The 15,140-nt window shown below is 45.0% G+C and overlaps 1 protein-coding gene across 9 annotated transcripts in view; it reads right to left on the minus strand.

The window, feature by feature from the left end:
* Window positions 1–15,140, minus strand: part of LOC8040089 (histone demethylase UTY) — a 231,962-nt gene that overhangs the window by 46,300 nt on the left and 170,522 nt on the right. For all 9 annotated transcript variants that reach the window (XM_040223440.3, XM_040223442.3, XM_040223439.3 and 6 more), the window contains 4 exons: window positions 8,323–8,443; window positions 5,297–5,351; window positions 2,809–2,843; window positions 103–196 (listed from right to left, as the gene is read on the minus strand). In XM_040223440.3, coding sequence (XP_040079374.1) covers window positions 103–196; window positions 2,809–2,843; window positions 5,297–5,351; window positions 8,323–8,443 — 305 coding nt within the window. The remainder of the gene's footprint in view (window positions 1–102; window positions 197–2,808; window positions 2,844–5,296; window positions 5,352–8,322; window positions 8,444–15,140) is intronic.

The raw sequence follows: 15,140 nt of genomic DNA on the forward strand, positions 1-15,140 counted from the left end.
GGAGCGCGAGGCAATGCCAGATGGGGTTGTGTGGCGCGCAATGCCTCTGGAAGGAGACCAAGAACCTCATTTGGAGTGTTTGGCTCGATGAACAGGACTCACCAAGCTGCCTCAAAGTTTCAGCGCGGACGGACCTGGTGAGGTCCTTCAGTTCGAGGAGCTGCTCATAGGCTTCTTTGGCCTGCTTGAACTTGCCCTGGAACGGACAACTCCCGTAAGATAAGCGGCACCCAAAAAAAAAGAGAAGCAGACTAGAGCATCTCAATGCCAAATTATTTATTTATTTATGAATACCGTTCACCCCTAACCGAGGCTGTGACAGGTAAGGGGTGGACATTCGCATGAAACGTACAAGAGAAAGCAAAAAAGAGCCGAAGCAATACTGCCCATTAGGCCTACAGCGAGTGAATAAAAGGAAAACTATAATTCAAACACTCCATGCTTCAATAGTAGCAAATATGAATCCAAAGAGACGACACTAGTTACCACATCCTGTGGCAAGAACAAGAAAAACAACATATTTAACAAAAACACAGTGAGGGCACAGGTAAGCTGGTGCAAGTTTACCATTTTTCTAAAACACCCAAGACTGGGGTGAAAAAACTTGTAACAACCAAAAGTAGAAGAGACGGAAAGAAGTCAGTCAGACGACATCTCAAACTCAGCTAAAACCACCTCTTATATAGGTACACATTGAAACCAAGGTCGTCACCAACCAACGCAACAAATAAAGAAAAAAAAAATTTTCAAACTTTGCAGTTACCATTGAACACACTTACGACATGTTGCGACTTTGCGTGGTCGCTCTACCTTCGAACAAAGCTCACACTTCTGAGAACCCCTAACCAACCCGGAGCGACCTTGCTGGCCAAGGCCATCGAACTGATAGGAAACCTCGAAGAGAACAAAAGACACGTTACCCTCCATGCTCTTTTCACCTTCCATGATACCTAACTTTTCACAATTTTCTTGCACTGTTGCACTAAAAAGAAAAAAGGAACATACACACACACACACACACACACACAAGGCAAGAACCAAAAGAATTACAAATGCAGGAATGCCATAGTACTGTCAGCAAGGTACATGGATGCCTGACTTATACAATCGCTAAAGCAACTGCAGAAGTCAGGCATCCATGTACCTCGCTGACAGCTGACAGTACCAAAGTGTTCCAGCATCTGTAATGCTTTTGGTTCTTGCCTTGTGAGTGTGTGTGCCTTTTTTTGTCTTTTTTAGTGCAGCAGTGCAAAAAAAATTGTGGAAAGTTAAATAGTGACATGTGAAGGTGACAAATAGCATGAAGGGTAACACCTCTTGTTTTCTTGGAGGTTTCCTATCAGTTCAATAGCCTTGGCCAGCAAGGTCGCTCTGGGTTGGTTAGGGGTTTTCAGAAGTGTGTATGAACTTTGTTCGAAGGTAGAGCGACTGTGCAAGGTCATGGCGTGTCATAAGTGTGTACAATGGTAGCTGACGAGTTTTAAACTTTTAGAGTGCAGCTTTTAGGTTTCCCGTTTCCGGCTTGAGCGGCGTCGGCATAACTGCGCGATGCATTATGGGACGTTTCCCATAATGACATCACATGTGACGTCACGAGGGTCATGAGTGACGTCACAAAGGCAGTGATTTTCCTACACACCCCCCTTGTTTCTCTGAAGGCCCCCCTTTAATTTGCAACTCCTTTATTCTTGATGCCCCCCCTGACCCCCCCCCCCCCCCCCCCCTTCCCTCTAATGTAGACACCTCCCTAATTTCAATTCCTGGGAAAACCCCTGAATGCAGCTAACATCACCTCCTGCTAAATCTAGCAGGAAAATTTTTCCTCTAAATTTAAAGAGAAAATTTTCTGCTAAATTTATTTAGTGGAAAAAATTTCTTGCTTAATTTGGCAGAAACATTCCCCTGCTAAATTTGGCGGAAAAATTTCCCCGCTAAATTTAGCGGGAAATTTGCCCATTAAATTTAGCAGGGAAATGTTTCCGCTAAATTTAGCGGCAAACTTTTTCTGCCATATTTAGTCGGAAATTTTCCCGTTAAATTTAGCGGGGAACCTTTCCTTCCCTCCTCCTCCTCCTCCTCAAGAGCTGCGCTCTAAGTTCGCATTACAGAAAATTGTAAACGTCTTTAATTTTTTTAATTTTTTTTTTTGTTTGTTGCGTTGGTTGGTGACAACCTTGGCTTCAAAGTGTATATAAGAGGTCTACTGAAGAAAGGTTTTAGCTGAGTTTGAGATGTCATTTGAGTGACTTTTTTCCATGTCTCTTCTACTTTAGGTTGTTTCAAGATTCTTACCCAGTCTTAGGTGTTTTAACAAAATTATTATTAACGGGCTATATTACATAGATCCTAAAGTCTGTTTAGACGAACAAGATATACTATATATATTCTGGTCAACCCCACACTTTTTACAATAAAAGAGAAAAAGCCACCTATGCACATTGTATGTTCTTTCATGTTTCAGTCGATCGACATCCATCTAGTTATGAACCAAAGCCGCTATATTTTTTTATATTTTGCATCTATATTTTTTCCTTATTATATTACTGTTTCTGATCTTTATATCAGTGTCTTTTTATGTTGTAGAATCCTGCTTGGACCCAAGGAGGTCTGCAATATTTGTAAATGAATAAAATAAATAATAAGGTGCCACCGTTCCAATGTCAGGATACTTCCACAACTCGCATCAAACCCTTCGGCACATTAGCTATCGTAATTTACGCCACTACACCACTATACAGCCCAAAATGTCTGGTCACTTTTTCTTTGTTCCTCACGCTCGTCAAACAAAAGTCGTAAAGTGAGACTCACCTGAACTTCTAAGACATGAGCGATGTGAAAGCGTACTGCAAAGAAAAACAATGAGAGTCAAGTTCATTTGTGGTGTCGCTTGAGTCAACCTCGAACAAAACTCTGTGCACCCAATAGCCCCACCATAAAAAGCAGTGTCGTGAACAAGTGTCAGGTCAAGAACAATGCAAGGACAACTATCTTTGACTGCCTGTTAATATATCGGAAAATGTGTCTGGAGCTGCCTAACCGCCAGTGAATTGCTGATCAGTCGAAGGTGATCTCCCGTCAGGGTCTAAATCAAAGTTACTAGATCGCATTAGTCGTGGAACTTCCCAGTAACCCTGAGCAACAGGCAGCATTCGAAACTGAGTCAGACTTTTTGTAGCGGTGGCGCATTCTGCACGTATCACCTGCTTGCTGAAATTTCTGAACAAGAGCGACATATCGTCAGCTATGCGCTTTGGAATACGGCAAGACATGTTAGAGATTCCTTTGTATGCGACTCGGTGTACGCCCGTGCAGGGATGCTTCTTTTTTAAACTTTAGAGGGCAAGGATTTTAAACGCATTGCGATACCCGCAGGGTCGTTCTATGCCAAAAGACACGGCAATTTTTTTCCATGTCTGGGATATGCACGAAACAATATAATTTGAATAAAGAACCCTGAACTCCCAAAAAACTATTTTTTTTTGTGTGTGAATTTTTTTTTTCTTTTTTTTTTTTTTGCTGATAATATGCTTTAAGTTTCGGGAATTCACATAAAACCTGTGTAGTTAAGGAAAACAAAAAAATGATTGCTTATCACGCAAATTAGGTGGGTGCCTAATTACTGCTTAATAAATGCCCTATCTTATATTAAAATATTAATATTGAAACATGCCATTTTAAGTTCAGATAGAAGCTCCAGAAACAAGAGACTTCATGAGATTTCCTTATTTTTTAGTCACTTCGATTTGGGTGTAGCTATAATACTTTTTTCTTTTGTTCTCTTAAAGACCAACGACCAGTTTGCACTTTCCACTTTTTCCTCGCTTTCTTCTCTCTCCCCTTCTACCCTGTCCACCATGCTGAGGAGGGCCTTCTGCCTTGCAGAATCTAGAGTCTGTCATCGGCCTTCAAGACTAATAATTGATTTGCTTGTATTAAATTTTCATAGCCTCATTTTGTTGTGTTTTAATTAAATGACAAGATCTCAAGTTTATGGAGAAATGGCTATATTGAGAGCCATAAAAAGACATGGGGGCAGCGGTGCCTGCAACTTTCAAAATAGCCATAAGTTCAATTCACCTCATATGTTCTACATATCAAGAAACTATTAAAGTACTTTTTGTTCTTGCTAAGATTTCTTTTCTTTTTTCTTTTTAAAGACGAGCCTCTTTGAAAATCCCTCCAGGTTTGCGTTGCATATTAAGTATAAAACGGAGTATAAAAAATAAGGAAATCTCATGAAGTCTCTTCTTTCTGGAGCTCCTATTTGGTTTTAAAATTATGTCTTTCACTATATTTGTATTTTGTTGTAAGATAGGGCATGTTATTAAGGAAATAAGCACCCACCTAAATTTGTGTGGTAAGCAACTGTTTTTTTACAATGCTCTTCTTAACTACATAGGTTTTATGCAAATCCAAGAAATGTAATGAATGATGTCCACAAAAATAAATTTTTTTCAGAAAACAAAATATTTTTCTTGTAGTTCAGAGGCGCCTTTATCCAAATCATTTTTTCATACATATCCCAGACATGAAAAAATTGCCCTGTCTCCATTGGCGTGGAATGACACCACAGCAACGCAAGGAAACATGCTATTAGCGGAACAAGCTAACTTTTCAAACATTACAGTGCTAATGACAGCCTCATACATTTTAGAAATAGTCTATCACTCGAAAAGACGAAAGACGTCAGCCGATGATGATGATCATGATGTCTCTTAATAATAGAGGCGACATGCAAAGGAGCCTGTTGCCGGAGTTCCACAAGTGAGTCGATATAACAGCATGGGTCTAGCTGATGTCTCAATTTCTGGCATGCCAGCAGCTGTTTAAGACTAATATAATATGATATGGTGACACTTTAGCACACCAGAAAGCGCTCAAAGCGTGGGTGTCACAAACCAACATTTCATGCAAAGTTTGACAAAACATAAACCAAACTTCGACCACTACGCGCACGCGCAGAAATTGAAAATGGGCTGACACCACTTGGCAAGAACGAGCTGCAACAGTCATTAATGGAGTATATTGCTCCGTATTAATAAACTAACTGAATCATTAAAAGTTTGCAGATTCGATCTTGCATTGTGTAAAATATAGAAGAAACAACAGCATACATTATTTACCCTAAATATTCGAAATATCATAGAAGAGAAAACCCTGTTTAAAAATTTAACTTTCATTGAATTTTGCCAATGATTTAAAGGTTCGCCGAACCGGTCCAATCTCGATGTTTGAGAGAAATTTACGGCGACACTCCTAGACGAAAGTAAGTCGAAATAAAAGGAGCAACACTTACTTTCAGCTTTCGTGAAAGTGCTCAACCTCGAGTCGGTTTGCGCCAACTGAAAATGCTGCAATGAAATACAGACCGTATGAGCGCAGTACTTGACGAGAAATTTATGTAGCATGAAATTCTGACCGAGCGTCCACCTCAAATCAGAATGTGCCAAATGACCAACTCGAGCGTCACTGGTAATCCAAGTTGCAATCATGGGCATTTGACCAATTCTAAAATGCAACAAAAAGGAGCGCGTGATTGCTCGGCACTTTTTGGTTGCCCACAGGCAAGTCCCCCACCAAGGGTTTGATTTCGGCCTCCTTGGGAGCGAAAGAGAAATCTCAGCTGGCTCTCGCAGAGAAAGCAAAAATATTGTTAGGACACCGTCAGTCCGCAAGCGCGATTAAGAATGGTGCTTTGTGTGCTACAGACGTCATTAGCGGACGAAAATAAAATGAATGTAGAAACACCTACGTGTCACCCTCCAACAGAACCAAAGGTAGACGGTGTGCTATGAACTGAGGCAGCTTAAACTGTGAACGTCGGCTATTTCTCGAAGGAAGCAATAGACAACCCGGGCTTCCTTTCCAAATGTCAAGTCATGTTACTGCTGCAAACAAACGAACATTCGTCGGTAAGAGCAAGTGCACTCGGTACAGGTACATTTGCAGCTGGGAAACTTCCCGCAGTATCTGTTTGAAGCTGAAAGATTCTCACCAAAACAATTACAAGACTGTGGGGTCGCAAACAGACAAAAAAAAAATTCTCAATGTTCGAACATGCTTGTTCAGCAAAAAGCCGTGACGTCCCATGCAATCGCCAGCAGAGAAGTCTCTTCTTCTTGCCATTGACTAAAATAGCAACCCAAGCAAACCAGTCAGAGAACTACGATTATGCTTGGGGACAGCTTTTTGTGGCTATGCAGTCGAAGCTATGGGCGCACGAGCCCTTGGGTGCCAATCCCTTTTTCCTAAATGCCACAGAAAGTTGTCCACAGATATGGCGTAACTTTTATTAACAACTTCAGTTACGTGCAAGGCCTACTTTTAACCAAAGCCGATAATAATTAATCAAAAGGGGCAACGAATGGAAATGCAAAATAGCTGCATCCATTTCAACAAATATGGCAGCCAGAATAGGAGTAACAGACCGACCCTCAAAGTCTACTGAGCATCGTTTACACCAGGGGTCTCAAACTCATTTGAATGTGGTGACATAGTAGCCTAACTCTGAAGTGTCGAGGGCCAACATACGACCCTTCATTAATATATTTTAGGAAAAGAAAAAAAAAAACAGTGATGGTTTCTATGTTGCAAAGCAGCCAAGTTTTTCAGTGACACCCAGAGATTTCCTAAAAAGGGGATCAATTGTAAATGTCCTGTGCATATTTTTTCAGATGTTCCAAATTTTGGGGGTGGGTGCAGTGCAGAATGGGCAAATGCACGGTATTCTATGGTAGTGCTATTTGCTTCTTGTAATAATGCTCATCGATCTGGATGAGCATCGTACTGGCGTGCGGTCGTGTATCACTACTGTGTGGTGCACGCTAAAGATTCCAGGCTAGCGGTTGTACTGAACTGGCTAAATTGCTCACCTACAGCGAGTGACTCGTCGCAACTTTGAAATCGCTGACCAACTACACGCTGTATAAACATCCACACAACCCCAATTATTATTATTGCTATTTGCTTCTTGAACAATACCCGTTTCGGCAGTGCCGTCTTTAGCTTTGATTTGTTCCTACAACTAATTTGGGTTTCTACCAAGAGTAATTAAAGAACTTAAAACACCACAATCCTGCCAAGGCCCTGGAATTGTTCAATAGAATTAGAAACCAAGCATAAACTCGGGAATTATCCGAGTTCAATATGTTTCCAAAGGAAATCCTTTCATACTGTAGTTTTTGCCTTCTTGACAATTTGTACAGCAGAGTTATAAGAAAATACTTGTCTTAACAATATGTAAGACGGCACAAACTTCAATCTAAAAGAAAACAGACTAGTGCCAAATACGTTGAAACGTCATAAGAGCAAAGATACATTGCCTGTGATAATGAATGAACGACAGGAGGTCGTTATTTATTGCGGATGCAGCGCTCGAGTCGCAGGAACGCGACATCGCAGCGACGGACGCTTGAGGGTCATGTCCCAGGGAGTCGCGGGCCGCTTGTTTGAGACCTCTGGTTTACACAAAAGAGCAGAATCGACATGTTTGAATCCCCCAAGAAGTCGACTTACGTCGTCTTCGTATACTACAAGGTGTCTCCCAAAAACATTTGGAGTGTTTTTTCATTTGCCACAACCATAAAATGTGTATCGTCGAAACGCTCAGTCTCCCGCCCGAAAGCCAAAGTTTCGCAACTTGTTGTTATTCAACATGAAGGTGTAAGTACCTTTCTGACGTTTTCAATGGGAAAATGGCGGTTAACAAAGTCCACCAATACGTGGGGATGAGTGGCTTCAACTAGCAGGAACCAGCCCCATTTTCGCATTGAAACTTTCAGAAAAACGCTTACAAACAAAACTTTTGAATAATGCAACAGTTAGTTTTCAAACCTTTGCAACTGGTCCAAATCGCTGTCGCTCCATTTGGACAGGGACTGAGCATTGGGCGATGCATAGATTGTTTTTGGGATAAAAAAACAAAACACTATTTTTTTTTTGGGGGGTGGGGGGGGGGGGGGGGGGAAGGGGGGTACGTTTTAGACGCAGTCTCTGACTAGCTAGCACCTCCTCAACTAACTTGCACGACATAAATTCCCCGTTCTTTCTAGCTTCTCCGCGTTCCTTCTTTCCTCGTAAATACAGTCTTAAAGGCCCCAACGTACACTTCGCGCTTTCCACTTTTTTCGCGCCTCCTCCTTTCCTATATCCTCTCCACTTTTTTTACCCTGCCCCAACTTGGCTCCCCGCAAAACTTAGGGAATGAAGAGCGCTATGAGGATTATCTACCCTCCAGAAAACCGAGGTTGTGCGTCGGCCTTTAACTAGAAATCTAAATATAAAAAAATCACAAAAAGATCAAGCGCGTTAGAAAGCGCCCACCTTGAGAGACGACTCGTAGTCAGAGATGGCCTTGAACATCAAAGCGAGCCGGAAGTGAATCTCGTTGGCCCGCTGGAATCCAGGGTCGATGTACAGCACTTGACGAAAGGCCTTGATGGACCTGCCAAAGCCACAAGGAAAGAAACAAAAAATTAGCAAACATCGCTCGCGACTGGAGCCGACGCACATGCGAACGCTGCTCACCACGCCTCAACAACCCCAAACACTCGGGCGACAACTTTCCGCAAAACGGCTTCTCCGCACGGCGCGGAAGCCGCGCCGGAAAGCCCAACCCTCTCATCTTCCGGAGGGAGAGTCGGTCCACTAACCTGACGTCGACCTTCCGCTTTTCTCTCTTTGTTTTTCTGAGTTTTGGCAGAGCCACTAAACAAGCTAGGCTAGAGTGTGGACACTCCGCTCCCCGATTTTCTCGCGGACGCCGCCATTTTGGTACCACGATTAGAAAAGTGAGACTCGTTTTTAGCTCTAAGTACGGTGCCAAGAGTCTCGGGCGACGTCGTTTTGCTCTGTCGCGGATTGTTTGAACACTTCTGGAGGTCGAATAACCGTTTCCAGTCATTTTGAGTAAAGCTTCAGACAATCGGCAACAATGTAATTTAAAGCATCAAGATGGCTGAAGCGTCGCCGGCGTCGATACTCTGAGGCCCATTTAGTGGCTCTAAGCCTCGCTTTGCGACACCGGAGCCAAGGGTGTTGGGTATAACCGCGTCACCGCGTTGCCGAAGCCGAACGCGAGGCGCGAAAGCCGGCGGCAACTCCCTCTTATCCTAACTTACAGCGCGACTGGGACAAGGACAGACAAGGCAAGTCCCTCGTTTCAACGGCACGAGCCAAGCGAATCGGAGACGAAGGTCAGGTCCGATATTAAAGGAAATCGCAGACAAGATAGGACGGAGACGAAGGTAACGAAGCCGCTCACGTGGTCCTGATGCCGGAGGCAGAAACGACAAGAAGGGACACTTGGCCTCTTCGTCATCTTCTCTCACTATCGGCGAAGCGATAGTTTGGCGTTTCTTTGTTCTCTTTTTACTCGCCCTGTATTTGCATTTCTCTTCTTTTTTCTTAATTCCTACAACGTCTCACACGGGATTGTGAGGGGCGTCAAAAAAAACGGAACCGACCCTAGGCTATAATATTGTAGTGATGTGTAAAAGAGAAAGTCTCTCTTCAGACTTTTCAGATATCCGCCTCCGCCTCCGCCTCCGCTCCCCCCCCCCCCCCCCCCCCCACCCCGAAGTAAATTCGGGCCGGGGGGGAGGGGGGGGGGGGGCTGATATGTCCATGACTTGGGGTGCGGAGAGGGGGAAAATGCATGTGTATACTATAGCCTAAAGTCAGTTCCGTTTTCTTGACGAAATAGTAGCGTGAACTGTTTCTTCGAAATAGTTGACGCTACTAGTACAGCTACACAGTTGACAAAACGTTTGTTGGGTCTGCTGAATAGAACGTAGCACGAAACAATCTAAAAAAGCACCCGCAGGTATCTGAAATAATTAATCAAAACATTCCCCACATAGAAGGGAAAATAAATTAGTAATGCTCGACAAAAAGCCCGGCTTTTTTTTTTCTTTTTTTTGGGGGGGAGGCTGAACCAAGGTTCAGCCTCCCATTCCTACGCTTACGCTATTCACGACGAAGACGCCGCCGGTACAGCGCGTGCGTGCCATAGCCTTACCTAGAAAGCTCCGGGTCTTTTAGCGGGTTTCCGGAGAGTGCTGAGGGACGGTGAAAACGATCTACGAAAATCCCCCGATAAAGAAAGGCAAACGGTTCTTGTGCCTACCAACAACGCGGTAACAACACAAACTGACTGACCCTCCTTCCCAAGCACATAGTCACACAAAAAGATCCTGGCCCACATTAATACACATACACACACCGGCCAGATGCCTTGTATTCGAAGACAGACGATCGCTACCTACGTACAAGGAAAAAGAGAGAAGAAAAAAAAGGCGAAAGCGGCGACGTGACGTAATGCCGCGAGCGGTGATGAGATTGGTTTACGTAAATACAACCCCGCAAGAGAAAGAGACAGAGAGATTTAATAAGCATCTCGGGTCTGCCTTCCGACGAACCGCAGGCGAGCCGTCGAAGTCAATCCGCTCCCCAGTGAGGATCACGTGACCTTCGGAAAAGGGCGCAGCGACGCGCCGGGAGCGAAGTCACGTAGTTACAGGTCGCGGACATCTGCACGATTGCCTAACATCGGCGGAAAAACGCTTTTTGTGACGGGCGAAAGGCATGACCGAGAACGGAACAGAGAGGCCTGTCGCAAAGATCACATTTTAAAGGCCACGTCCTCCCCTTCGGCCGGGCCCGGCGTGTATACGTAACCCAAGCGCAACGATCAAAACCAACGAAATACGTAACGCGCGCCCCACCTGCATTTCTATGGGGCATTCAACAATAGCGAAGGTTGTCTTCGAAAAGCAAGAACATTACGTGTATGTCCCACGTCAACTAGAAAAGAAAACACGATAAAAACCGCGGCTGTTTCGACAGTTCTTCGTTGCGCACTGCGGCGAATCGCTCGTCGGTGCTATGAACGTAATATACAGGGTGTCTCAAATAGCGCTCAGGCACTTTAAATCGACCGCAAAAATCGGTTTCTTAACCTATCGCGTTACTATTTTGTGCAGTGTTGCCGACAGGTGGTGCATTTTTTTCTATCAACATTTTAAAGAGCGAACTTACCTGAGGAAAAAGTAAAAAAAATAAAAAAAAGGCTTAACTCCTATGGAAACGCAGCGAAGCCACCGGTCTTCAAAGAATAGGGCGCCCTATTGTTTGCTGCGTTTCCATAGGAGTTGAGACTTTCTTTTTTTACTTCTTCCTCAGGTAAGCTCGCTCTTCGAAATTTTTATAGGAAATAAGCCCCACCTGTGGGCAACGCTGTAGAAAATCGTAGTGCGATAGGTTCAGAAACCGATTTTAGCGGTCGTTTTAAAGAGCCTGGCCGCTATTTGAGACACCCTGTACATTTAGCCGATTAAATTGCGACGAATCCTACAGCGGGTAACTGTATATCATAAAATGTCCGTACATTTTCATTTCCCATTCTGTTCGGCTATCTCCTGTTATGTCCGCTCCTTCGACTTGCGAGGCATTGTGAAGACTGCGGTACACGTCCAGTGAACGCCTCGTCCCCGCGACCCGCGCATGCGCGATACGAGGAGGGAAAGGGTGCGTAAGAAACGACTGTACGGCGAGCAAGTGTCTTCAAAAGGCTTCTCTGGCGCGCCGGAACGCCACGAGGGGCGCCGACTCGTTTGCCAAGTGTCGTCCAGATTAGGGCCCCTGGAGGGTAAAACAGACGCACGAGGTGCCCACATAGAGCAGACGAACTCGCACGACGTATCGCTTCACGAGGCTCCCCCTTGGCACAGCGGTTGAACAAAGGGCTCAGAACATTGGGATCCTAACCTGGGTTCGATTCTCTTTTTTGGAACGTTCGAAATTTCGTTTTTTTTTCTTTCTTCTCAATGTATCCACTTATGACTCTTCGACGCACGCGTCTTGTGTTGTAGCTAAGAATTAAAAAAAAAAAAAAGCTGCCCCGCCCTTTCCAAAAAAATGCTATCGCACAAGAAAAAAAAAACGCAAATAGCGGCGCAATAGACGCTTGTTATGAGAATAAAATGATACATTTGGAGAAGAGAGCTAGAGTCACTGGCAGGATGAGAACGGCAAGAAGGTCTTTCAGTTGTCCCGTGAGCTTCGAGCGCGCAAGCGCTATCAAAGCACGACGGAAGGTAACCAGCGCGTCCAGGGGGCCGGGAACCCGAAAGAGACGCTCCGCCGTTCTCACTGGGTCGGTGACCAAGTGCGTATCATCTCTGCGGGGGGAAAACATACGCGTTTCTCGACATTTCCTGTCGGGCATTCGAAATCTCAGTCCTACTGGCACCCACGGTCTTGCTGGGTTTTGCAGCGGTTACGACACGGCCCGCGGCACTCTTTTTATACATCTTGGAAACACCCGAGACTAGAGACAAAAAGAGGGACGACATACACAACGGTCTTGAGTTACAAACACCACCGTGGATTGTAACAAAAAAAAAAAAAAAAAATACAAGGAGGAAGTTGTAGAGTTCTTAACATTCCCCTTCTGTGCGGAGTATCTTTAGTGAAACATTCGAATGACTGTGAAGACTCTTCCTCGACATGGAACGAGACGATCGTACTAGCAAAAGAGAGGGATAATTTTAAGAGAGTCATAGTCGAAACTACTAAAATAAACAGTAGAGTACGGTGCATTAGCAATGCATCAACAGTTCTAAACGATAGAACCAAGAGGTGTTTGGCCATGTGAGTGTCCTTTGTGCTGTGTGTTTTGTCTCTCTTTTTTTAAGTACTGCTGTGAGGTTTATGTACGTTTGGTTTTAAAACATGTTTCTTTGTCTCCATGTTTACGAGAGAGGTCAAGAGATTTCTCAAGTCTTGTCTAGTTATGTCTTTTTTTTCAGTTTTATGTGTATGAGGCTAAAGTAGCAACGAACTCTTTGTGTTGTCTAGGGCATAAGCAGAATGTTTCTTTTAATTGTCGCTGCAAAAGACACAGAAAAGTAGCGGTCTTTCCAGATGTTCTTGGGGTTAGCTCGTCGAGTTTAAAGTCACTAGTGACTTTAGTCGAGCCAAATGCCAATGAAGAGAGCAAAAGAGTTCACGCTAAGCTGAGCCAGAGCGTCGGTGTTAGATTCTAAGCGCTGCTCAGGGTTGTGGGAGATGAATTGTGGAGTGAGGGGTTATCTAAAGGGCCGTTTATTGGGCGGGCACCTGGCAGTGAACGTCTGGAGCTCGGTGGTGGTTTTACTTATAAATGGGGAAGGGAAAATAAAACATGATTAAAAAACCCCGAGACTGCAGGTAAACGACACACACACTCGAAAGTCTCAAACACAGCTGAAATTTCATTTTCCAAAACCTGGTTAAATAGGAAAAAAAAAAATAAAAAAAAAAGTTTCAGCCGAGTTTTAAACTGTTGTGTGTGTCGTGCCTCTTTTTTTTTTTTTTTTTGCCCATGGTCTCAGGTTTTTAAGATGTTGAAAGTACACCAGCTCGCCTGTATATTCTCTGCTATTTCTATCACTTCCTTTTTTTTTTTTTTTGTACTCAATGTTTAGTTTAAAGCACACCACGATTAAAGTGCTGCTAGAATTCCAGACTAAACAAACCGGAAAGAAGAAGAGGAGGTAAAAGGGAGAAGGAACGCAAGCAGAAGAAATTACAACCCAAGAGAGATAAACGAGAGATAAGGATAAATGAAAGCGCGACTCCGCACAATCGCTAAACAAAACAAAACAAAAAAAAGTTTGTTTTCTTTTACCTCACGATGGAGCGCAGCGGAGGCTAACGCGCCATCCCAACCAATCCAGTGCTGCGACCGTATCAAGTGATCCGTCCCCCCCCCCCCCCCCCCCCCTCCCCCGAACGCTCACACACCGTGCTTGCAACGCTCACACCGAAGGCCACCTGACACTCACGCGGCATGGGGATTTACTCTGTCTAGATTACAGCGCGGCGTTTGCAACTGCAAAGCTCGTGGTCACGTGGTTTACGCGCCGCGTTATTGCGATATACGAACTCCGAAAGTGTGACAAAAGCGTTGATCATCGTCTGCAAGCGTCTCAGCCCGCCGCCATCCTCGTCGCCAAGCGAAAAGGCAGCGCATACGCGCTTGCGACCAATCTGTCCAGGAGGCGTCCGCCTTGAAACTGCAAACGCTCTCCCCTGCCCATGGTTTGAGCTGTTGCCTCTCTCGAATGTAGGCTCTCTATTGGGCTTCGATGGGCCGCCGCGTCCTCTCGGGTCCGTCGTAAACTCTCGCTCCCACTCCCTTTTAAAAACCCTGTAAAGAAGAAGAGGAGGAGGGGGATCACACCGCCCTCTCGCTCTCCGCAGGGTCCCCCCGTATCTCCGGAGGGCTTTTCCTTCCGGCCCCCTCCTCGTCGTCCGCCCTCCGTCCCAAGGTCGGGCGAGCGGACGAGGGTCGGTGTCATTAACCCTCGAGGGTGCCCTCCCTCCCTCCCCCTCCCCCCCAACCTCCGAAAATTCCGCTCGAGAAAAAAAACACACAAAGGGGTCCCCGAAATGGGACCCCTTTCAATAAAACTCGAGGAGGAGAAAGACAAATTTGGAAGGAGCGATGGAGATTTTGTGTTCGCCTTGTCAGTTATTTTATTTCTCCTTGTCTCAGGGTTCAGAGGAAACTCGCGAATGAGCGAAGGAACGAAACGGTCAGCAACTAGACACGTTTCCACTGGACTGGATTCCACTAGGCCGGGAAGGGGCGAGCAAACGGTGTTGATCGTCAAACCAAAAATCGGCTTTCGTAACAGGATGCTAATAAGGTACATTCGGCATCTCTGCGAGCAATGTTCGTTGCCCGAAGCGAGAGGCCATCAGTCGGGAGCACAGTCAAAGGCTACAGAAGACAGTCACACACAGACGCACAGAGCGAAAGGTCAAGGTGCGTCGGGTGTGCTCGCTCGGTTCAGCTGGTGATAGTGTAGCTTATATTTAAGACACGCATGCGCAAAAAACAAGAACGGTCCGAGAAGAAGGCGTCACATGTATACGCGGAAGATACGAAGGAAAAAGACACACAATAAGGAATTTGTAAAAAAGGAGGAAGAGAAGAAAAAAAAAAAGTATAAGCGTTCCCCGCATTCATTCGAGCAACCACCACGCTTGGCCAACACCGGTTCTGTTTCTTCTCTCCTTATATTCCCTCTCTTTTTTTGGGAAGTTCTCTCGGGCTTTAATCCGACGCGACACTTTAATCCCCTCAGAGGCCG

Source organism: Ixodes scapularis, unplaced genomic scaffold (genome assembly GCF_016920785.2).
Source record: "Ixodes scapularis isolate PalLabHiFi unplaced genomic scaffold, ASM1692078v2 PGA_scaffold5__190_contigs__length_132052651, whole genome shotgun sequence".
Taxonomy (NCBI): Eukaryota; Metazoa; Arthropoda; class Arachnida; order Ixodida; family Ixodidae; genus Ixodes; species Ixodes scapularis.